Raw genomic sequence first — 25357 nt, forward strand, 5'->3', positions numbered from 1 at the left:
TGCAAGTGATAGTGATATGAGCACCTACAAGGATGCATGGATCGTGCCATCCCTAGCAAAACCAAGACTCACTCCCCAAGAGAAGGAAACCAGTTTAGTGGACCCCTGCCATAAACAGGTTATACAACAGAAGGAGGAAACTAATTCAGAAAAAAAGCAAATCCCAAGAAGGGAAGACATCCCTGATCAGTATCAGTAAGAAACTAAGGTCCCTCATAAAATCATCCAAGGCTAACTTTGAAAGAAAAATAGCCAAGGATTCGAAAGATAACCACAAAGCCTTCTTTAGCTATGTCAAGAATCTAAGTGGCAACTCGCAGATATGCTCTGAGCTAGTGCAAAATAACAGAAAATATACTGAACCCACTGATATTGCCAACATCCTGGCAGATAGATTCAGTGCAAACATCACCCCACTCTCGCCCCCAAAAGGGCCCACAACAATACCGGAAAAGTGTAGTGTCCCGGAAATCACAGAAGCACAGGTGAAAACAGCCCTTTCAAAAGCCAAAAACAGCATCAATGGGGCCAGATGGTGTCCCAGGCTGCATCTTGCATGAACTACTGAACGAACTGACCCCCCCACCTAAACACGCTGTTCACCCTCAGCCTCTCCATAGGCTATGTGCCCATAGAATGGTGCACAGCAATGGTTATTCCGCTTCACAAAGGAGGGGCCACAACTGACCCTGGTAACTATCACCCCATAAGCCTGACTAGCCTGGTCTGCAAGGTTATGGAGCGCATCATCATGGAACTCATTAACAAAGACATTGGGAACCTCCAAACACTTGACCCAACCCAGTTTGGTTTTGTTAAGGGCAGGTCATGCCTACTAAACCTGGTTGACTTCTTCGAGACAGTCACCAAGCCCATAGACGAGGGGAAAGGTGGTTCACACAGCCCACCTTGATCTTGCCAAGGCATTCAATACCATTCCTCACTCGGGTATTATAGAGAAACTCACCAGCCTGTTGGCTTACAGACAGAACTCTCACAGTAAGAATAGCAGGCTCCAGGTCCGACTCTAAACCAGTCACAAGTGGTGTCCCACAAGGCTCGGTTCTGGGACCCCTACTGTTCAGCATATATTTCTCAGAAGTACAGGCAAACACAGGAGGATTATGGCTAACCAAGTTCACCGATGACTGCAAACTGGGAGCCATAATTGACTCTCCGGTTGATATGGACATCCTTCAAAAAGGCCTTACTGAGACAGACACCTGGTGTCAAAGTCATGGCCTCAAGCTAAATGCCAAAAAATGCATAGTCATCCCATTTGGGAAAAACAAAACACCCACAAATTACCACATAGGTGGCAGCCCCCTTAATACAGAAGAGGTAATAAGAGATCTGGGGACCCAGGTAGATAGTAATCTCTCCTTTGACAATCATATTGCCAAAGCAGTTAGGAAATCCTTCTATGTGGCCCATCTAATTACTAAGGGGTTTGCATCTAGAAATAAAGAGGTTATAGTGCCCCTCTACTCACCACTCATCAGACCCATCATAGAGTACAATGCCTCATTTGGGATGTACCTCACAAGACACTTCCAACAGCTGGAAAGACTGCAAAAGTACCTCACCAAGAGTATTACTGGCCTCAAACATATATCCTATGCAGCCCGACTGAAAAAACTCCGGCTATACTCAGTGGCATATCACTTACTCAGAGGTGATCTCTGCCTGACTTACAAAGCCATGTCCAACTCAGAATTGATGGACATGCTCCACCTAAAGAAATCCAAGTCACTGCGAACCATGCACTCTAGTGAGCTAAACCTCGCCACAACAATAAATAGAACATGCTGGAGGGATAGATTCCTGTCACAGAGACTCCTCATGCATTGGAACAAAATTCCTAACTACATTAGGCAGAGCCCCTCACTAACACTCTTCAAGAGAAGCCTTGACGAGTGGATGAGTAACAGAAAATACACCCCTGGGATCACTTCATTGGCTCTGCTTGACAGAGGCTCAGTTAATTAATCAATGAGGCGGCGAAAGCTGACACACTCTGACTAGGCTAATAAATGTCCTCGGGCAGATAGCCTAGTACCTACCTATGAACCTATAGGAGAGCCATTGTTAAAGCTGGGCTTATCTAATAAACAGTCTGTGTATATGCACCATCATGGGTCTTCCCCTCATCACCCTGTCAGTCCTGTAAAACTTTTCTGAATCTGTGCCTCCGAATGATTTCAGACACTTAGGATTTGAAAATCTGTCAAAGGGCTACAGCTGGCAATGGATTAACATTTCTCTTTCAGGTACCCAAGGAAGAAGGAACCTGGATACTGCCCTAGCTTCTAAAACATCTCACTCCAAAGTTATCATACAGTTTTGATCTCTTTGTGTGTCTGGCTTACATTTTCAGGTTATTGGCTTGCCCTTTCTTGGGTCAGCACCTTTAAGTGTCTAAGAAAAGGGCATGGCTCCGACAAATTATTGTAACAAACACTGCTTAACCAGGTAGGCCCACTGAAAACAGATCCTTTTCAAGTGTGACATGGGAGCAATATCTGACAAAGCAACTTGCTCAAGGTCACATAGTAGGCAAATAAGGGCTAAGAGAATAAAACACTGTATCACAGGAATACAGCTCACAGACTTAATCCGCTGCACCAACTGCCAGAAATATGTTTTTATAGAGGACAGGACAGTTTAGAAGACAGTCTTATTTGGCAGATTATTTCACAAGTTGTTAAGAATTTCTTTCTTGGAGAAAAGCTTCATTTCTCAGCTTGAGATTTCACATGAACTGAGACACTTATTGATTTATTTTTCCTATTAGAATAGTTTTCCAGGAATGTCTTTTGGAATCATTACATATGATATTTTCCTTCCTCAGGACAACTGGGATGCTACTATCTGCCAAGAACGTTTCAAGCAGTCCTGGAAATATGATGTTCTCTTATCCTCAAGGATGGGAATCTTCCTGTATGATTTTCTATCCTTTCCTATGATAACCAGGGTTCTTCTAAGAATTCACAAGGTCCAAAGATAATTATGGTGACTCCCTTTTGACCCAAGCTACAATGATTCTCCCTTATTTTGAATATGGCAAAGGGCAATTACTGCAAGCTTCCTGAAAGGATACATCCCATCCCTCAGTTTCTTCAATTGACTGAGTGATACAGTCATGAGATCTTTGAGGCACCTTTTGTTTGAGGGCATGTAGCCGGTGGTAAAGGAGACAAAGTAACCTGCAAATAGAAAATCATAGGTATGTGGAGAGTAGGTGCTATTCCTAGGAACCAGGCCCCATTTATGCTCAGATGTCTCTGGTTTTAGAGTATTTCTGTGAGTTATTATTCTTTGGCCTTTCTTATTCACCTGTCTAGATTCACATAGGTTCAGAGATGTAAACTAGGCTAATGACAGCTAAGGTCTTGATAAGCCTATCCGTGCATCCCAAATGTATCCCACAAGGTTTTTTTGAGCCCTAAAGGTTATTTTAAGGGGTATATGTAAGCCAGGGTATGATATGCAGACTGCCTTTGTCCATTAGAGACATAGGTACTAGACCTTGGGTGAATATCTGATTTCCCATTCACTAAGCCAAGTCATATGTGAATAAGGTTAAGGAAGAACTGTGATTCACATGTTTGGGATGTCTGCTCCAGATGAGGGAAATTCTCTGAGACACATGCCTGTCCCTACAGCATGTCTGTTTATGTTGTAAATGAAGTTCAAGTGCCTAGATTGAGTATTTATGATGCTATTGGTTTTGTGGCTGTGCAAAAAGGTCCATTAGTGCAGGATCCAAAGACGTCTTGCATGCCAGGCACAGATCTCCTCTTAATGTTCTGTAGGAAACTGAGTACAGAGTTAGGACTTTGAGGCAGTCTACACAGGACATGTTGTTTACATCTTGTATTCTTTTTATGAAGAACCTCTGTGAATATCTCAGTTGCCGCATGTGGTTGGTCATGTACATGCCGAAGGGGGAGTTGTACTAAATGATGGGTTTGATGAGGGCCAGATACAGAGGAACAATGATCTCTGTGGACCTGGATCCATGCCCTTGCTTATGAGTTGAACAGCACAGAATGATTTCATTATTACCTTAAATATATGTTGGTCAAAAGCCAAGTTATTATCCACATACATCCCCAAATCTCTGACTAATGGGTCTACTCTTAGGGACAGGTCATCAACATCTCAGCCATATCTGTTTGTCTGCCTTGAGATTCCCTCCCCTTTTCTACCCTACTTCAAATGAAGCAATTTTGAAAATAAATTTTACATATCCACCTGTCTAGAACACTGGTGGCTTCTTCTGTGGATCTTATTTTGTCTTTGAAAAAATTACAACTGTTTCCTTGGAACCAGTATATCAAGCTGTTTTGAAGTACCTGTTGGAAAACAGCATTTTTTCATTGTCAGATTAGTCATTCCTATCTCATTTATCTCAGGGATAGGGTTACTCTGAGATCAGATCCTTAATGTATGCTTAAGACCTATTCCGACTTTGATTTACCATGATATTCATCTCCCTGGGTTTTCTTTGTGAACTTTAGAGCAAGGGAGAAGAACTTATATATGCACTGGATATCTTTAATCAGTTCAGGATAGCACATTGCAAGTTCTAAAACCTTCAGGAAGGCTGATCAGCAGTATGGCTGCTAAAGAGATAAGAAAAAGGGACAAGCAGTGTTTAATCTGACAATTTCTAAGGCTTGTCCTATGCTATTGCCTTGCTCATCATAACAATTCATGCCAAGCAAAAGCAGGGCCTAATCTATGACTCTGGCTACTTTTTGGCTTATTGCAAAGGAGAGGAATTTTTCTGGAGGCAATAACTAGGTTTGCTGTGCATATCCTTACCAGTCACTACAAATTAGATTTTTAATATCAGTCCAGTGTAGGCTTGATAGGGCTGTTTTTTAGGGTCTCCTCCATACTAACGCATCTACCTCTTCAGTTGCTTTCTAAATTTTGTTAAATTTCCTATATAGTTTAAGACTAATGTAATAATGATCTATGATGAACATAGTACCGATGTGTAAGTAAAACTTACCAAAACAGTAGATGTTCAAATAGATCATTACTATAGTTGCTGACCCCTTCGTCCATGCCCCTATTTATCCTTGGGTGTTGGAACATTTAGTACTATGTATGCATCCCATTTGTGATGACTGTAGCCTCCTTCTTCTGAGGTGATAAAGCTCTGATGTTTTAGAACCCTAGCCACTGAGTTTGTTCCTACTTCCCTCAAGCAGGGCTGCATGTATTTATTTATATTTGTTTACCAGGGTAGTGCGCTGAACAATATTGACCAATTTCAGGCTCATCCTGGGTGTACATCGAAAATACCCCAAAACATTGGAAGCTTGCTGGTGTGTCCATTATTTGGTAAGATGTCCCATATAGTTTAAGGCTACTTTAGCAGTGATCTGTTTGAACATTTGCTGTTATAGTAAGTTTTTTTCTCACAGAACTATTCTATGTATGCAGCATATAGCATACAATCCTTTAGTGCTAAATGAGATATACTGTGAGAACCAAACGACCATCAAATGTAAAGTGCTTCCTGGCAAGTAAGCTTCAGTCCTTACCAAGAGCAGATTGTGGCCTTATTAAAGCATTTATGAGGCATATGGGATGGGACTTTGTGACCATTGTAGGTTTTGTACATTGTAAGACAATTATTCTAGGTAATTTTCCAAATTTGGAAAGTCACCTTAAGAGAACATAGTGTGTAACAGTGTGAGCAATTAAGAGGTGGCTTCAGTTTAGTGAAATCTGTGTATAACAACACTTAAACTGCATGGTCTCGGGGGGGGGGGTTGTCTTTAAGAAATTATTTTTTCCATGAACAAAGTTTATTTGTCATTATTTATAGATATTCACAAGTAGTGTGCAATTCCCATGCATAATGCACATATCAGTAGGAGATGATTTTAATGGTAAGTGTATTTTACCCAAAGGTATAAGGGCTAGGTGATATCCAGAATCTACTGGAGAAAGCTTGGGAAGGATTAGTTGGCTAACAAACGTTTGCAGCACTTATACTTGCCTTTCAAAGAGTTAAGATGGATGGGAATATGATTAGGAGCAAAACATGACAAAGCCATTACTGAACTCTCTTGAGTGAGGGGGTTGCTAGGCTAATGTTACCATCATTAATTAAGTCGGTAGTGTTCTTGGATTTGTTTTTTTTTAAATGCATGTGCCAAAATGTTCTGGGTTTGCATCCTAGCACTCATGTTTGAATAGATGCATTTTCAAGACCTAGTCGAGACTTTCTGTGTGAAAGAAAATTCAGTTTAGCTTTTAAGACTCTGTGCAAATTAAATATGGATCTCTTGCACTGTGCTAGTTGTAGATACACCTGTCCTTCAAATTCTGTCAATCCGTGCAGATTTGAGCAATTTGGCTACACCACAGATGTCTTTCTGTTCTAATTTAAATAAGCACCACCATGTTAAAGATGGTATACTATCTATCAAGTTTTTAAAATATAATCTTTCAATCCAGAATGAATAAATGCATTAGTCTCTTTGTATGCCAGGATGGGTGGATCCTTGTAGACTGGACCAAACTGAAAGGTAGAGTTATTCTATCTTGATCTGATAAAGAGAAGGATATCACTACTGAGTAATTGACACAGCTGAAGAAAGAACTGGAAATCAGGAAATGAGTCCTGCTGGCTGATTTGCCTCCAAGAGATATAAACCTACAGTTTAGATCAGATGGATATGTATAACTCCTTGTTTTATGCATTTAATGAAGGTGATCTTTTAGTTGGGGAAAGTGTTCAAATTAAATTTATGAGCAGACTTATTGGTTGTAAAGATATTTCTTATATGGGGCATCTTGAAATGTTTGAGTTATTTCCTGTTAGTTAATGATGGTCACAGAGTAAACTATGTCTTGCTTTATAGATCACTGTCTGATGAGTTAAGATTGTTAAATATAGAATTGCTTCGACTGAGTATGGCATTTATATGCCATTCGTATGGCATTTGTATGCAGGGATGTTACATATAAACAGATGTAGAACTGCTGCTAGATTCAAATTTATTTCTCAGTCTATTGCAAAATTATGTAATATAAATTTCCATTAAGAATTAGTCAAATTGATTTGGTGGTCTCATTTAAAAATTCCTTAGATGTTTGGATATGTACCAGAGTTGTGATTTTGGAGCATGCATTTAAAAATGGTCCTTTGAGCCTAAACACAGTAACTGCAACTATAATTGGGCCCTGCTATGTGCCCCCCCTCTCTGTCTACACAGTTCATCATAAAATTGCAGTGGACATTAAATTCACCACCCATATGCATATAAAATATTAGTGAAAAATGATTACATTTGCAATACGGCCATAAATGAGAGTTATGCTTATGGGATGACTAACTACAGAAAACTAAGATAGGAGTCCCATCCTATCTACATTGTGCAGATGATCCAGGAGAGTTCATATACTTCTATTATGCACACACACACACGCACACCTTATTTAAAGGATTAAGACAGATGTCTTTAAACAATACTGTCTCAAGCTTTGGACAAACACCTAGTATACTCTCTGTGTATCTTAACCTCCTGCAGTGTCATAATACTGGCTTTCTCTTTAGGTAACCATTTTTAAATGGTACTTAGCAGGGGTGTAAATACTCTAGTGTTACTTAGCAGGGGTGTAAATGCTCTCGTATTTACAGACATACAAATTACCATGGCAACTTGAACAGGAAAGCAGTAACTAAGGCCTATGCTTTGTGAGTCTAAATAAAAGTGCATTAATGCTATCCCGAGTGGAATACTGTATTATTGGTAAAAGAAAGGAAGAATGAGAAGAAGTGTGGAGAGATAACATTCAACTTAATAAGAAATGAATATGCAATGAAGATTGGATCTCATCAAAAACAAGTTTTGGATTTTTGGTAATGTTGCTTATAAAACTATGAGTAGATGTATTAAGTTAGAAATATAACAGTAGATGTATGAGCAGTTGCTATGCACAGGGTTTAAATCCACAAGAGGTAAACAATTGAGAGATGAAGAGTCTGTCAGAAAATGTGTCTACTCTTGTATGTGGGTTAACAAATTTGGCCTAGACCAATATCATTGTGCTGTTCCCACTTTTTCATCTTTCAGGGCATTTATTTCTTTAGTCCATGCTTTTCAGATTTTTTTCACAGAAATAAAAATGTGTGCTGCAGGAGGTTTTTCCAAAGTGGATAAAGTCTTACTGGGAAGATCCATTGCAGGGGTGCTTGAGATTTTCATTTCATGGCTGTCCTCTTTGCAAAAGGATTTTGACTTTTTAGTTAACAAAATTGAAACTTGTCTCTGGGCTCACTTCTTTGGGAGGTTTTTGGGACTACATAGGATCATAGGATCATAGGAGGTTATAAGGCTAATGGCTCTTAGGTCCTTATAAGCCTAGCCAAGTATTTTCATCTTTTAGTAGAGCTGACTCAACACCTGGTGCCCCTATCCAGAAGGGACACTGGTAAAATCCCAGAGATGAATTTGCAATTCCCCATCCAAATCCAGCAGGTTCTGTTAACGTTGCTTCTCATACTGAGGTCACCAGAACAAGTGCAGTGAGTACCATTTGACTTCCTAATGTGCAGCATTTCCATCAGAGCAGGGCCTGCGGTTGTCTTATAGGCTAGGCAGAGGTCACCCCTGAGTAGTCTATAGAACACAGAGTAAAGTGACAGGGATTTTACTAAAGTGTGTCGGTATAGGACTGGTGTTGGACACCTTGAACCTTCTTTGTAAGGTACCTCTGAGGTCTCTCCAATTGTTGGAGGTGCCTGTTGAGGTACATACCAAAGTGTGCATTGTATTTTATAATTGGTCTAACAAGGGAGGAGTACAGAGGGGTTATAGCCTCCTTCTTTCTGGAGGTGATGCCCTTATTTACGAGGTGGGCAATGTAAAAGACTTTCCTTACCAGTAACAAAACTTGATGGTCGAAGGAGAGGTTGCTGTCAACCTGTGTGCCCAGATCTCTTACTACAGATTGGGTACTTAAGATGTTGTCGTTAATGTGGTACTTTGCAGGGATGTCTCCCTTGCCAAAGGGGATGATGGTATATTTTTTAGCATTTAGCTTAGGCCCTTGGCTTTGACACCAAGGGTGACAATGTCACTAGGGGATTCAGTGATCGTTCCCATATTGCAGTCATCTGCAAACTTTGTTAGCCACATGACTTTTGTTTTGTCCTGCACTTCTGAAAAGTAAATTGTAAACAATAGGGGCCCCAGCACCAAGCCTTGTGGTACTCCACTGGTTACTGGTCTGGAGGAGGATAAAGAGTCCCCTATTTTAACTGTGTGTGTTTTCTTTGTGAGCCAGTTAGCAACCCACCTAATTATATACTGGTTTATGTTCAGTTGGGTACATTTATCAATGATGCCTGAGTGGGGAATGGTGTCAAAGGCCTTTGCCAGGTCTAAATAGGCAGTATGCACAGTGTTGCCTTCATCCAGGGCTTTGGTGATTGTCTCGAAGAAGTCCACCAAGTTCAGTAGGCATGACATCCCTTTGACGAAACTGAACTAGGATGGGTCTAGTGTTTGGTGGTTGCCTATGTCCTTGTTGATGAGGTCCATGATGATTCTCTCCATGGCCTTGTATATGAGACTGGCCAGACTTATTGGTCTGTAATTCCTGGGGTCACCAGAGGAGACCCCTTTGTTGAGGGGTATGACAGTGACTGTTTTCCAATCTGCTAGAACATATTCAGTGCTTAGACTGTGCTTAAAGGGGGTACTCAGGGATGCCGTTAGCTCCTGCTTTAAGCAATTTAGGATGCAGCCAGGGATGTTGTCTGGTTCCACAAAGACAGTGTTTCTTGCCTTGGAAAGGGCATTAAGGAACTGTTCCTTAGAAATTTCTTGGGAAGGACATGTGGGAGCAATGTCTTGTGGTATATTGGGTGGTGACAAGGGGAGAAGTTTTCACTGAACCTATCTGCCAGCAGATTAGCAATATCACCAGGTTCAGTATATGTTGTGCCATTTACAACAAGTTCATTGAAAACCTGGGATTTTCCTTTGAGGTTGCATACATAGCTGAAGAAAGCTTTGTGGTAACCCTTGGCTACTGTGGCCAATTTACACTCATAGGCAGCTTTGGATTTTTTCACTAGGTGTCAATTTTGCTTATTTAGTCAAATAAGAGAGTCCTTAGAGTTTGGGAACTGACTTCTTCTGCATTTGGACAACAGTTTCTTTCTCCTGTTATACAGTCTGTTTATGGCAGATGTCCACCAAACAGGCTTGTTTTGATGTGAGGAACTTACTTTTACCCTGTTGGGTACAGCTGAGTCGATGCAGCTGTGGAGGTGTTTTTATAAGGCATTGGAGTAAACGTTGGTGTAGGTATCCTTGCCATCAGTAGGGGTATGAGCTATGAAGCTAGTAATATCATCTTGTAATAGATTATAATTAGCTTTGGGGAAATGTTTTAGTTTAGTTCTCACTGGGGGGGTCAAACACTACAGTTACTTCTAGTGTGAGTGAGTTGTGGTCAGATGTCATTAGAGATGACTGTAGACTTGGGCTGGTGCAAAGATCACTCATGTTCATGAGTACCAGATCCTGGATGTTAGAACCTCTAGTAGGGGTGTCTACTAGCTGGTCCAGGGCATTGGAGTTTACAAAGTTCAAGAATCTCTGGATGAACGCATTGGTATGGGTATATTTAGACCAATCTATTGATAGGTAGTTGAAATCTCCCAAAATCTGGGTGTTTCGTGGTACTGAAGGACTCTAGGAGGTTCAGGTAGGCATTGTGGGTGTCTTGGTTCATGGAGGGGGGTCCTATAATTGGTGATAATCTGATAATCTAAAGAGTACTTTTCACAATGGAGAGTTGTACATGGAGGAGTTTGAGGGGCTCATTTAGACATACAAATCTGGAGTAGTATTTTTTTTAATAAAAACAGATACTCCTCCTCCTATGGATTTTCCACTCTTGTCTGATGGTCTGAGCGAGTGGAAGGTGTTATAACTCTGTATGGTCGGGGTGTTCCCCACAGGCTTGAACCATGTTTCTGTGACTACACAGATGTCAAGCACCCTCCAAGGTGAGGGCAGCTTCCGAGTGTAGTCTTAGGTTAAGACTTCTAACATTTAGCAGCATGACACTGATGTTAGTTTCTGAGGAAGATTTTACATTAAACGTTTTGTACTTATGACACTGACTAAAAAAGAAGGCACTAGGAGGAGGCAAGAGCCTTTGCTAGTAGCTGAAATCATAGGGGAGACAGGTGGAGATCTTCTCTGACAAACCTTTGAGGTCTATCAACCATGTCATCCTAGGCTGGAAGGAAATGGATCCCCTTAGAATGACACCAGAAGTTAAGCCAATTATTGAAGTCAATCATCTTTTGCTTGTATTGTGGCAGCATCCTGGGTGAGGGCAGTATGCTGCTTAAGACTAGGGACATACCTGCCTGGGACACATAATCCAAGAGCTCAGTCATGTCTCCCTTCATGTAGTCCAGGGAAGTATGTCTCAAGTCATTCACACCAACATATACTATGACAGAATCATAATAGTATTTTCTGCTGAGGGACTTGAGTGTGCATGATGTTCCAGATCCTTGCACCAGACAAGCAGCTTACAGTGACCTTCTCTTTGTCCAGCCTGGCAGGTGGGACATCTGTGTGTCTCAAGATAGAGTCACCTATGACTAGTACATTTGTTATTGTGTTTCTACTTAATGGCTTACCTGGTGAGACACTGGCATGTGTGTTTTTACTTGTACTGTGTTTATCTGCATGTGTGCTATGTAAGGCATGCTTGTTTTTGGGAGGTCTCTGTGCTTTGGATAGGTTTCTAGAGTGGACCTCTGCATATGTGGGGTTATGTGTTGGTTGCATGGTGGATGCAGATGGTGGTATATGAGTGCTGACAACCTTCTTGGGGTCAGGTATACTGAATGGTGAGTGAGGGAGCATAGATTCCATGTTTTTATGTAGATGCACCTCTTGCATGTTGAGTTTGAGTATTGTAACAGAAGTGGGTTGTCAGTGTACATGAGGCAATTGCTACATTGCATCAGGATGCCTAATTCTACCAGGTGAACTGGAGAAATGATGGGGTATTGACCTTCCATAGTGCTAGGTAAGAGGTGTGGTTGGTAACAGAGATTGACCAGAAATAGCGTGTTGAGGTTCCTGTGCTAGGGTAGTCAGCTAGTTTACATGTAGGGATCTAGAGATGGTAGTTCAGAGGCTCTACTGGTCTGTAGACTGAAATAATCTCCACTGGAAAACAGACTACAGCTAAATGAAAATGCACTGTTTCTATATCCGGCAAACAGTAATCTGATCTATGTGTTAGTGCACATTAGCGCATGGTGCTGTGTGTGACACAAACCCTTGCAAATGTGGGGCTTTTAAAATAAAAGAAAAAACATTATGGGTGAGCAAAATATCCAATCAAAAGATCAGAACAGAACCCTAGTCCAACGGGTTTCAATGGATGGGTCTCTGGCCACACACCTCCTGCCACAAGGGTGCAGAGGGCCTTCTCCGGAAAACGTTTGCTGGGGATTAGTGCTGAATTCAAAAACAAATGGAACTAGACACAGCAGGATCTGTGTCTATTCTAAGCTACACAGTAAAAGTGCCCAGAACACAGGGCTAAATGCAGCCATTGAGAAAACAGGGAAAGTTTAGAGCAAAAATGCAGAAATAATCAGCAAAAACTGTGATAACAGTTAGCAAGTGCAGAAATTCAAGCAATAATGGTCTTAACTTTTGTTGTGAGCCTTGGATGACTAAGATGCAGTTAGCAGTGTACAGACTGAATGCTTAACTCAGTGGAGCTTGGTTAAAGCAAGCACAAAGCCATGCAAACACGGATCTTTTAAAATAAATGAAAAAAAAACCCTTCCTGGTGGGCAAAATAGCTACTCAGAAGGTCAGAACAGAGCCTTAGTCCAACGAGCTTCAACTGATGAGTTTCTAGCCTGCCATTGGTGGGGTTATTGGAGGCCGAACCTGTATGCCCTTTAGGTAAAACTATGAACTTGCTTGAAGCTGTAGCTTTATTTGAGTAATCAAAAGGAAGTAGCTTATGACTATTTAATTGTTGGCTTAAAGAGGTAGTATTAGCAACTATATCATGCAGTAGATTTTTGTACAGGAAAGTTCATGATCTTGAAGGAGAGGGATATTAATATTAATTTGCTTTTAATTGACAAAATTGCAGAGGATGGCACTGTATGAGAGATTTTGTTTTTATAGCAGAGATGTTGGACTTGAGAGAAACGTTTCCATTTCTCAGTGACTTCCTTGGAAAAGTTCTGAAATATTCTCTCTGTGTACCTTTTCAGTATAAAGGGTTTTCTTGTCTGACAATGTCCAGGATCCTGATTTTGACTTGGAAGGTTAGTTATTTGAATATAATTTACTGATGTGGTATTCATGAATTATTAGGAGTCCTGAGTGACCTGTAAGCTCTTTTTATTCAGCAGAAAGGAGATAGGTAGATAGAGTGTATTAGAGATATTTCCAGAAAGTTGCCCATCGTATCTTTTCCTTCAGTTCCTTCCTTTACTCCTATGAGGCCCACATTTTTGCATCACTGACAATCTTCCAAGTGTTCTGATTTATACTGCATCAGTCTAATAGCATCCTGATAGTCCCTTACAGGTGACTGTTTTTTTTTTTTTTTTTTTTTGCAGAAGAGGCACTTGGAAGGAAAATACTGATTTTATGAAAGCATTTTTAACAATATAGCATTTGATACCAGCTTTATTTTGAGTTATCAGAAATTTAAGCTCAGAGTTGCGTGCTAGAACTTGTGACTCCAGAATCATTAGTCTTTTTTTGTCCTTTTGCAGCTCTAGACAATTAGCAGAGTTTGCAATGCCCTATGGTGGGAACAGCAGTCCATCATTGCTTTTCTTACAAGCAGGGTTCTCTGTGCCATCACAAATACCATTCTGACAAAAGTCACGTACATTCTAGCATTTATGTGTTTGTCATTGGCAAAGAGGTTTTGTCTCCTGCAACAGAGCTGAAACAGCTAGCTAGTTAGTATTTGAAAATATTAATAATCTACTGCTTTTGGGTTCAGAGCTTGTGGATCATGATGGCGCAATGGCAGGGCTTGTTCTGCAATTCAAAGTTCTCTTAAAATATGAAAACTTACTTCAAAACAAGACTTTCAAATGGTAATGAAATCCCACAGGTTTCAACTTCCCCCCTATCTCCTATCAACTAATTACGATAGTCTTTCTCTGTCTTTCTGACTCACTCATTCATTCCATCTAAATTATTAGCCTGCCACTTATCCTATACTCATTCACTTCTTGCATCCTTTATTTAATCATTTCTTATTCTTGCATTCTCAGATTCTTTGTTATTCCTGAGAAGTTCTCTTTCTTCACTTCTGTCTTCATCCTCCACTCTCACATGCCTTGCTTTGGTACAGCATTCAGGTATAGTATATTTATAACTCTAGTATGCCACACTGATGCATGTTTCTTAACCTCTTCTCCACTGTCAATGGACATGCTTGTTATAGTTGCATTTTGCTTTGAGTTAACATGTAGAAGAACACATTTACTGAGAAAAACACCAAGTATACTATTGAGACATTTACTCTTTGTTGTATATACTAATGTCATGAACTTGTATTACTTATTAACGATGTGTATACTTTGGCCTAAATATTTTACAGATCAAGTAAAGTAGTAGTTGTAAAAAGAAGGCATTAGCTTTATTTTTCTTTCTGCCCTATCCTCTTGCTGTCTTCTAGCATCAACAGAAAGTATTTCCAACTGAAGAGTACATGTCTTAATGACTGATGGTGTAACTGTAGTATGTGAGTCATTTTGTCTCTTTGTCTAGTCTTAGCACTATGTTATAATCATAAGATCACTACTTGTTAGGTGAAAAAAAATCACATTAACTGGCTTAAGTACTGTATTTTTCCAAAATTATTGGTTGTACTCTTTCTGTACATTCAACTGCATGAGCAAATTGAAAAAAAATGTGAATACTGCAGACTGTAATATATCTATTTTTGTTTGAACAGGGTTATGTGCTGCTCAAAGAAAAGTAAGCGTGCAAGAAGGTCCTCTGCACAGAGCGGAAGGATATGAAATTACCATTTTGTGCAATGTTAGTGGGTACCAAGGATCATCAGAACAGAATTTTCAGTGGTCATTTTATGGTCTTAATAAAAGAACAACAGAAATCCAGATCGTTAGCACATCAGATCCTAACTTTCCCTATGCTGTATATGGACAAAGAGTGCGAAAGAATGAGATCTATATTGAAAGGCTGAGTGGAGATTCTGTGCTATTACATATCACAAAACTTCAGAAAACAGATGAGGGAGAATATGAGTGTCACACACCAAGCACAGATGAAAAGTACTTTGGATCTTACACTGATAAGATGAATCTTACAGGTACACTTTTCTTCTACAATATTACAATATTAAAAATTCCATAAAACCATAGCATATTTCATTTCTGAAGAACATTGTTTTATACTATAGTGAATAATATCAGTTTCTGTATTTCACAAACCACATGTATTCCTGCTTCTCCATATTGCTTGTTTTTTTGCATATGTTATTCAAACTTCTGTTGCATCAAGTCTGAAGTTTTCTTTTACAGTACACATATGGCAAGTCCAAACTGTTTTGACATGCATTATGGGAACAAATTAAGGTTAGTATTGATATAATGCAATACAATACAATGCTGAGGTCATTGCACTCTTTGTTTTCTTGGGATATATATTCAACTTGTTTAGCTTTCACAATAAATCTGTATTTCCTTCCAAATATGGCTACTTTCCAATTTTTTACTGACTTTTCTATATTTGTATCGTTTACAACATAAGCAATTATTCCTTTATCTCAAACCTGCCCCTTTATTTGTAACTGCTTTTTTTTAATAAGTCTTCCCCAAACTGTTTTTTTTGTAAATACACAAAGTATAGCTACTGAAGTCAGCCAGAAATGACACATAATATTATTTAAAACCTCTTTTATTATTAATATAGATTCTTAATCTAATCTATTCTGTAGTAAAATGGATACTATCTGGGAATGACTCATCCAACATTTTCTTTTGTAGTTGTGGTAACTCAAAGCATCTTCAAAGATACATGCAAGCATATATCTCATATGTCTCACTCACTCTCAAAGGAGCTTTCAGTGCCAAGAAACCAAGAACCAAAATGAAATGCACCAGTGCCACAAGCTATATGACTCAACTCTCAATAATTTCACAAGGTAGTGAAATAAATAAATAACTAAATAACTTTATTAAAGTTAAGTGTTTTCATCAAAAAAATTAGGACTTTATCAGGCTAACATTAGCTGCTTGATTTTATTTATATTGTATGCTGCTTTGAGTCGGACTTAAGCAACACCAGGATTGTACTTCACCCTACTGAAAAGAAAATACATTTTTGGTAAATTGGTTCATAGTCTGTTTCTTATGAATCCCTTTAATTTATTTGAATGATTTCAAGAATTAGTAGAGGTCAAATAGTAGAATTCAGAGGGGATATTAACACCTTTTATTGTTTCAACATAGGTTTTGCAATTACTTGAGCTTTTGGGCTAAAAGGAGACCTTCATCAGGAGTTGATAAGTTGATGATATTAGCTCTATCTAACTAGGTCGTTTAAGGATTGACAGATTCTTTAAGATTGGAAACATGTACTTGTTAAATCCATCTTTAAGGGAAAGGGGACTAGGACAAACCCAGAGTCATATAGACTTCTATATCTACATTATTGTTGTGGAATAGTGGAGAAGGTTATTTTGGATAAATTACTATCAGAATTGGAAATGTTGGGACTTGAAACATGATATCAGTCTGCATATGCTAAAACAGATCTATAGCTACATGTAACGTGATGATCTATAATAACATAATAACAACTATAAAAAAAGGCATACTGTTTGGTAATTAATATAGACCTATCTTCAGATGTTTATAAGGTCATATACAAAACTCTGATCAATTACTTAGAACTAGGTATTAATGTAATTTTAATAAGATGGATAGCTGCATGACTTACAAATATACAATAGCAGGTGTCATGCAGCAACTAGACAGGTGAAGTATTAGGTTGTAGTCAAGGTGTCCTACCTGACATTGTAGTAGGGCCCATACTTGTTAAAGTTGTATTTTTGTATCTATCTTTTCATCTGAGGTGTTTGATAGTCTGCAAACAGATGACTTGAAAATAGAAAAACTGGGTACATCTGTTACAGAAAGGGAGTACCTGAAAAAGAAGTTGACTAAACTGACTAGCTGAGATAAGCTGAGAGTAATATGCTAATAAATGCATCAAACACTAAGCATTTGAGATTTGGGAGACATAGACTAAAGGATACATATTTAATACAGCACACAGTGATTTAACTTAGGTATATAGGTAGTTCGAGCTTTGAGTTTTTCTGATCATATAAACAAGTTGGTTAATGGTGACCTGAGAATACTGGGTGAATCCAATTTTGAACTTTTCTGATCATAGCAACCAATTAGTTAATAATAGTTATGAATTTTTAGGCTATATAAAAAGAATTATAAAGGCTAGGAAATCAGAAATTATAAAATAATTGTTTGTAAGTTACATTAGACTCAAATTAGAGTCTGGAATAACAATAATATAAAAAGCTTAAAAGAAATCTAGCATGAATAAATTTGAAAGTGTACAGTTTAAATATGCAAAGGGATTTCATGGATGTGAACATTTAAGTTATTATGAAAGATTAAAATACCTGAACTTATGCAGTATCTCAAATAGCTATTTAAGAGGAGTCCTTATTCAGGTAAACAGAGCATTTAGAAACAACTTCCTATGGGAATGCTTGGCATTATCAAAGAACAGAAGAGAATCATCTGCCAACCTGTGTAGGAGGCTATATAGGAATGATAAGTTTACTAATTTGTTCAAAGTGAGAGTAGCAGACAACTGGAATATACTACCAAATGTTACTAAAGCAAGCACTAGCTTAGACAGTTTTAAGAAAACTGTAGACACCTATGGGGGTGACTGTTAACGTATACTGGCAGGCTAGAAGGGCATTATTGTCTGTGTGTGAAACATTTGTATGTACGGATATATGTGACCAATCATAATCATAGTCGACTTACTTGTTTAAACTTAAGCAGATTTCAACCTTGAAACAAAACAATACATAAAACCCTTTAATAACTAACACATAAATGGATTAAGTTTAAAACACAAACTCAGGCTAGAAGCACAGTTAAATTAACATGCTATAAATGCATTAAATTAAACAGCCCTTGTGGACAAAGTACCTCTTTAAAGACATATTAGAGTATCAACAGTGTACTAAGATCAATATGCCACCAATATTATAAATTCCATAGGAACAGTACCTGTTGTGCAAAAGAACACACACTAGACCCTCCAGGATGCCTCCTGGGGCTCACTAGAAGTCCTTTGTCAGTAGAACAGCATGGTCTGCAAGGTCTGCATGGCTGACAGGGCACAGCAAACTTTATAAAATAGAAAACCTCAAGCCATATAGGGCACGTTAAGTAATAACCAGTATCTAGTAAGAAAATCTCAAGGCAAATGGCAATCAGCAGCCATGCATATTTATATATATTTACATATACATACATAATATCTATATCTATATATATATATCTATATATATATATATATATATATATATATATATATATATATATATATGATATTCAGAGCACTGGACAAAAATCACATCATGTCAACACCCATCTTGGGTCTTTGTGATGCTTTGTTTTAATTAAACAGTTGGATTCACCTGAACCGCACCAGTTCTAAGTTAGCTGCTAGCTGCCAGATGATGAGGTAGGCCGGTCAGGACCAGTAACCACCACATCCAGGGCAATCCACAGGAAAGGCCCAGTGTGCATCCAGAGTCACTGCCATCTCCCTGGAAGGGGGGGTGCGGGGGGTGATGCCTCATCTAGGTGAGTCTCATGCCCAGCCTTGCTTCGTGCTCAAGCCAGACTGACCCAACACTTTGAGCCAAGCCTTATCCCAAAAATTACAGATCTGGCTTGCCAACTTTCCTTACCTACACTGGTCTAACATGCTAGAGGCTATTCAACTTGCAAATCTGCTGCAGACATGGGGACACAGGCATGAGATTTACACCCTCTCCTCTGGATTTTCAAGGGCTGGGCCAGCAAGAGCTCATCTGATGCCATCAGAACCACAGTGCTTTCCAAGGTGTGAGCCCCTCTCTTTGGGTGAAGGGCACCCTTCACTTTATAAATAAAAGAGAACTCTCCCAGGGGCCCATGCCAGCTTATCATGGTTCATTTGTGCCACCACACTGGAAAGCATGAGGTACCTATCTCTGCTGCTCCTCTGGATTTGAGGATCTGAACCTGAATCCTTTTCGATCAGCTGACTATAATGGAGGCCATCTGCTTTCCCCTTGGAATGGTTCTTGTTTATCTCTCAGGACCAGTTGACCTATGTTTAACTGCTGTTCACATGGAACCCTTCTCCACTTCAGCCTTCAAAGCACATCTTTGTATATTTGCTAGTACCACCAACATCTGCACCTGTGGCGGCTCCACTGGACCCTCAGACTGGGCTTTAGTGCCATTGCAGTGGCCTTCATACCCATCATAGCATAGCCTCCTGGATTCCTAATACCAGTGCCAGCCGGGTATGGGCCCGACATTCCAGCACTATCCATTTTCAGGACTAGTTGATTTGGCAGGTGAGTTGTTACACACTCTTTAGTGAATTTCAACTTCCATAGCCACCATCTTGCTGTCTACTCGTATCAACCAACACCTCTTCTGGGGTCTGATGAACGTCAGCATTGGGCACCTTAACCTAGTGTTTGGTTCATCTGGCATCACCAGTCTTGCTTACCAAAAGTGGCCCACTAGGCACTCATATTCCATGCCTAGCTCCAAGAAAGTGAGTTGGGCTTCTTACCCATTTAAAGTTTGAGAGTAGGCTGAGACAGTTTCAGCCCCAAGACTTCTAATCATTTGATTTACCAGATAAAACTGCAGCTGCCAAGCACCATCTATCCTAAGGAAAACATTGGAGAGGAAACAGCAACTAGATGGTTCAATTAGTCTTTCACCCCTATACCCAGGTTGGACAACCGATTTGCACATCAGGACTGCTATGGACCTCCACCAGAATTTCCTCTGGCTTCACCCTCCCATGCATAGTTCACCATCTTTCTGGTCCCACCAATACTCTCACATTCCACCCTTGGACTTGCACACCTGTTATACTCCTTGGTACTACTTTTGTCTTGATAGCTGAAGACTATTGCTTCCAGGACTGCTAAGCTTCATTTCTTAATTAATTATTTTTTTATTGATAAGTAAGCTATTAGTCATTTTTAGGTTTGTATAGTCTGAAGATTATGGGAAAGACTGAGTACTGGATTGTTTAAAATGTTATGGTTAGGGTTGTGCGCGTGTGTGTGTATGTGTGTGTGTGTGTGTGTGTGTGTGTGTGTGTGTGTGTGTGTGTGTGTGTGTGTGTGTGTGTGTGTGTGTGTGTGTGAGACCAGTCAAGGCAGGTCAGGAGGAATTTTAAGTTTGTCAATATTAGTTTGTGCTTTGGGTCTGAATGGTATGAGTTTGGGAGGAGCTTTGAGTGGTAAGCTGTGTATTTCAAAACTTTTTGTATAGTATTCACTAATAGTGGGAGTAAGAATTTGAGTTTGAGATATTAGAAGGGCTGTTGGTAATAACAAGGTCTAGGAGTGAATGGTGAGAGGAGTGATGGTTTGGTTTAGTGAGATTAAAATCAGATAGTAATCCAGAAGGGTCCTAGTACAAATGCTTGCATGCTAGTAGCTTATGAGATACACTTACTCACTGCCACTTGCTCAAAAAGGAAAGTGTTCGAACTCCCATCAGCCTGATGTTACTGCTAAACCCTCCCGACATCCAAGCCTATGAAACTAAATAGCCCTTCAAGAGCCTTAGCTCTAAACCTAAAAATCCCACCCAGGTCCTAACCTGAGGCCTCACTCTCTAACCCTAAAATTCCATTTTCACTACTTAACTCCAACGTCCCTGATCACTATCTAAATCTATAACTACAACCCCCCTCACTAAACTTAAATTCCCTGATCACACTCTAAACATAAAATCTCTTCCAGTCCCAAACCCTAAAACTCCTCTCTCACTCCTTATCCCAAAACTCCCTTCCTGATCCCTAATCTTAAACATCCTCTCCTGCTTTCTAACCCTAAAGCTGTCATCTTTCTAGTGGTGTAGATCATATGAAAGTCAGTTTTGTGACTTGTGACATTGCTAATTACAGTGGAACTTGTTCTTTAAACCTTTAGTACAAGACATTCCATGTTTCACATATTACTTACTAAAATTCTGATGCATCCATGCACACATACACAGACACACACACACACACACACACACACACACACACACACACACACACACACACACACACACACACACACACACACACACACGCACACACGCACACACGCATACATGTATGTTTTTTAATGCAGCAGTGTAAATAATTAACTGAGCACCTGTGTATTCCACATATCCATTATTTTTGTGCTTCTTTTATGTTAGATTAGGTATTCCTCACTAACTTTGATGGGCACCAGTAATTGCAAAAATTTCTATTTAACAGGGGATTTGGCAGTTTTCACAGTTTTTTGGTAAGGTATACCTACTCTGATTTAATTTAGTCGTGATCTGTAGAAACTGCATGCACTTATATTGTGCAGCTTGGTGGTGAACTGAATTTTTTTCACTTTTTCTCACTGTTATATGGCTGTAGATTTGGTATATGTATGTTAGAGGGATGTAGGTGACAAGCCCTCAACAGGGGGTGTGAGGGGGCTTGTCCCTGCAAAATGATTTTTTTTTGTAGTTTTAGGCATTTTTTTTAATTATGCTTATTGGAATGCAACCCATTTTGTTTGTCTTGACCTAACCTAGGGAAAGCTTATGTGGACAGAATGTTTGATGAATGGGTTTGAACTGTAGTTCTGAAATAAATGTTAATCTTTTTTTGTAGTGGCAGTTCAGGTTTTACATATTTTAGTTGCCATGATTTGTTGATTTATGCTTAAGTTTTTTTCTTCTACTTTTTTATTTTTGTGCAGCGGTAGCGTTGTCGCCTCACAGCAAGTGGCTCTCCCGTTCGATTCTCGGCTGGAGTGCCTTCTCTGTGGAGTCTGCATGTCCTCCCCGCGGTCGAGTGGCATTCAAAAGACATGCGTGAATGGGCATGCCTTCGTTAAAGGTTGGGTATCAGGCTGGCACCTCGGCACCATAAAAATCGACTGCCAATCATTAGCGGACCGGAGTTCCGCTGTGGCGACCCCTAACTGGGAAAAGCTGAAAGATCTCTGCCACTGATAGTTCTAATTTTCCTACTGGGTAATTGAGATCAGTGAAATATTTAATTTTATAGTCTGCTGTTTTAACATTTCTCATTCTTATAATATTTAGGTGATCTTTGTTTTTTGGAGGTGGGATTGTACATATGGATTTTGTGTGTGCATAGTATAAAGTTGCTTTTTGCATTGTGGTGAATAAGAAATGGATCCTATGTTTCAATTTATTTTTATTTATTTTGTCTGTTTTCTATTAAGTATAGATTTGGCTTTATGTTTTTTACTTACTGTATATCTGAGGGATACTAATGTCTGTGTTTTCTGTGGGCATTGTTCAACTTTTATTTTAGTTTTTTGAGAGTAGTGCAATACACACTGAATGTGTGTGTGTGTGTGTTATGTGTGTGTGTGTGTGTGTGTGTGTGTGTGTGTGTGTGTGTGTGTGTGTGTGTGTGTGTGTGTGTGTTATGTGTGAGTTAATAGCTTACCAGATAATTGTATACTTTTCTAAGAATATCATTTTTTTTCCAGCAAGACTAACGTCACTGTACAGTTGATGTTTCAGAACACATCGTTGTTTGATCTATTGTTATATAATTATTTTCTATGTACTTTTCTCATGGCGTAGTCTAATAACTGATTGCCAAAATAAAAAGTGTTGATTGTGGTAAACACAGGATACATCAGTCAATCTAACATCACCTGCTATTAGCTAAGTTAGAGTATGCTGGCATTATTAACTGCAAATAAATATACATGCTCTGTCTCCTGGTAAGAAATCCTTAGGGACCAAGCAAATGCTTTAACAAATGATCCAGTGTTATCTTGTCCATCTGGCTTCATCCTGTGGGTTATTGGATCTGACTCAGAAACAACATTAAACAAATCCTTCAAACTTCCAGCTTGCCAGGCTCTACCTCCCTTATCCACATTCCTCCACTCCTCAACTGACCCCTCAGATCTAATTTGCCTCCATTCCTGTCAGCATCTCAATACGGCTCCGCTTTGGCACATCCTTTTTTTTCTGGAAAAGCCTTAGTGTACAGCTTTCTTGAACTCTGTGCTTACTTTACCCTAGTTACTGTTATAGTGTAGTGTGTAGGTCTATATCACAAAGTCAAACAATAAAAAGGGAGTATATCATGAAGTAGAACAATAAAAAGTGCGAACGCTCTTATATCGAACACTAAAAACCGAAAGCAGTAAATGAATACACAGAACACCGATCTTTTTCCCAGGGGAAAAAAAAATTGCTGTTCAGCTAAAAAAAAAAAAAAAAAAAAATCCAAAGACAGTATAAAGTGGGGGCTTCACCGCCCCTGATGTGGGAAGCTGTGCCTCCCACACCCCCTACTTAAATACACCAACTCCGAGATCGCACCACAGTGGAAGAATCGGCAAAGTCCCGAAAACGGCCCAGTGATTTTTTTTTCCCTGGGAAAAAAATATCTGTTCTGTGTGTTTGACATTCAGTGCTTTCAATTTTTAGTGTTCAACATAAGTGTGTTCGCTCTTTTTATCGTTCGACTTTGTGATATAGACCCTAGTTTGTTACTGCCGGTAGATAAGTAGTTAGGTAGCTTTCTTAGCCTTGTTTTTTTCTAACTGTTGTAGTGGTTAGTTAGGATACACTTCATTACAGATAAAGGTTTTAAAAAACGTGTCATCTGCGGGCATAAATTATCTTCACAGGATGCATACAGTAAGCATGTGTATTGTTTGGGAGTTGCCCATCTGGACTCTTCATGCTCGATTTAGGAGAGATTTGGTCAAGGGCAATCAATGAGTGATAGGCCACAGCCCCGAAACTCAGGTCCGACAAGCATTGCTTTGAGGAATCCAAGACATCCAAGGTGGATAGGAAAAGATCCTCTTCATTTTCTGCCCCAGGTCCTTCTTCTTCAGGATCACTAGACCTGAAGGTCACACACCTTTCGCTGCCTTGATTACAACTTTGACTTTGACCCCTTTGAGCTGATCACCTTCAGTGCTGACTATTAGCAAGGCTCTATCAATGGCTTTGAGTCTTTCTGGCCCCTTTCCTGTTAAATGAGCTCCTTCAGGTTGGGAAGCTTCCTCCTCCTTCTTCCCATCCACTTTTCTGGAGCTGTCTTTGGAGTCCTTACCTTCCTTAGTCAGGAACTGAGTTTCAGAAAAATTCCATCTCCAAGAGCGTCAATACTTTATTGTTGCTGTAATAAAGCATTGACATTCTTGGAGTTGGAATGTTTCTATTATTCAGCTTATATTTTCTAACTTCTGGCTTATCACTACATCAGCCTTTGGTTTTAAGTTCAAGAACTGAGTTTCCCTGGCTCCAGCAGATGTGACCCTTGTCAATGAAGTGACCTTCCTACACCCTGTCTGTGGCTTTTTCCACTTGGTCATCAAGGTTGGCGGGCAGTATCAAAGCTTCTGACTTGAAGTAGCTGATGAGTTTTTATTGCAGGCTCAGACAAAATTAGGCTTTATCCCTTTGGGTGCAGGACTGGTTCACTGACCCTTGGCTCCATCTTTCTGGCTTCATCACTCGGCCCCTTTGGATCTGAGATCATTGGGCCAGTCTGCATTCCTCCCCTTGGTGTCAATTCCGACAGCTTGGCTGTCTTTGGCTCCAACTCCTTCCTTGTTCTCATCAACTACTTTTGGGATGTTGCATCAAGGCTGGAGTTTCCAGGTCAAGTTCAACAGTCCCTGTATCTAGTTCATCTCTCCCACTTCTTGTTCTCATCAACTACTTTTGGGATGTTGCATCAAGGCTGGAGTTTCCAGGTCAAGTTCAACAGTCCCTGTATTTAGTTCATCTCTCCCACTTGGAGATTCAATATTTGACAGCTTGGCTCTGGTTTCAACATCTGGGCAAGGCATAGCTTCCCTGGACTTGGGTACATCACTAGTATCCACAGATACTGGTACCAGCAGTTCCAGGAGGCAAGTGTCCACTTCTGCCTTCAATGTTGTGGACAGTATGTTCTCCTCTAAGGAGATGGGTCAGGTTTCCCTAACTGGTGTT

The 25357-nt window shown here is 39.7% G+C and overlaps 1 protein-coding gene across 3 annotated transcripts in view; it reads left to right on the forward strand.

Moving 5' to 3' along the window:
- LOC122801869 (immunoglobulin superfamily member 3-like) overlaps nucleotides 1-25357 on the forward strand; it is a 757872-nt gene that overhangs the window by 371897 nt on the left and 360618 nt on the right. For all 3 annotated transcript variants that reach the window (XM_044071531.1, XM_044071530.1, XM_044071532.1), the window contains exon 3: nucleotides 15022-15399. In XM_044071531.1, coding sequence (XP_043927466.1) covers nucleotides 15022-15399 — 378 coding nt within the window. The remainder of the gene's footprint in view (nucleotides 1-15021; nucleotides 15400-25357) is intronic.

The sequence above is a fragment of the Protopterus annectens genome, chromosome 5.part0 (assembly GCF_019279795.1).
Source record: "Protopterus annectens isolate FY-2018-M chromosome 5.part0, PAN1.0, whole genome shotgun sequence".
NCBI classification, from domain to species: domain Eukaryota; kingdom Metazoa; phylum Chordata; order Ceratodontiformes; family Protopteridae; genus Protopterus; species Protopterus annectens.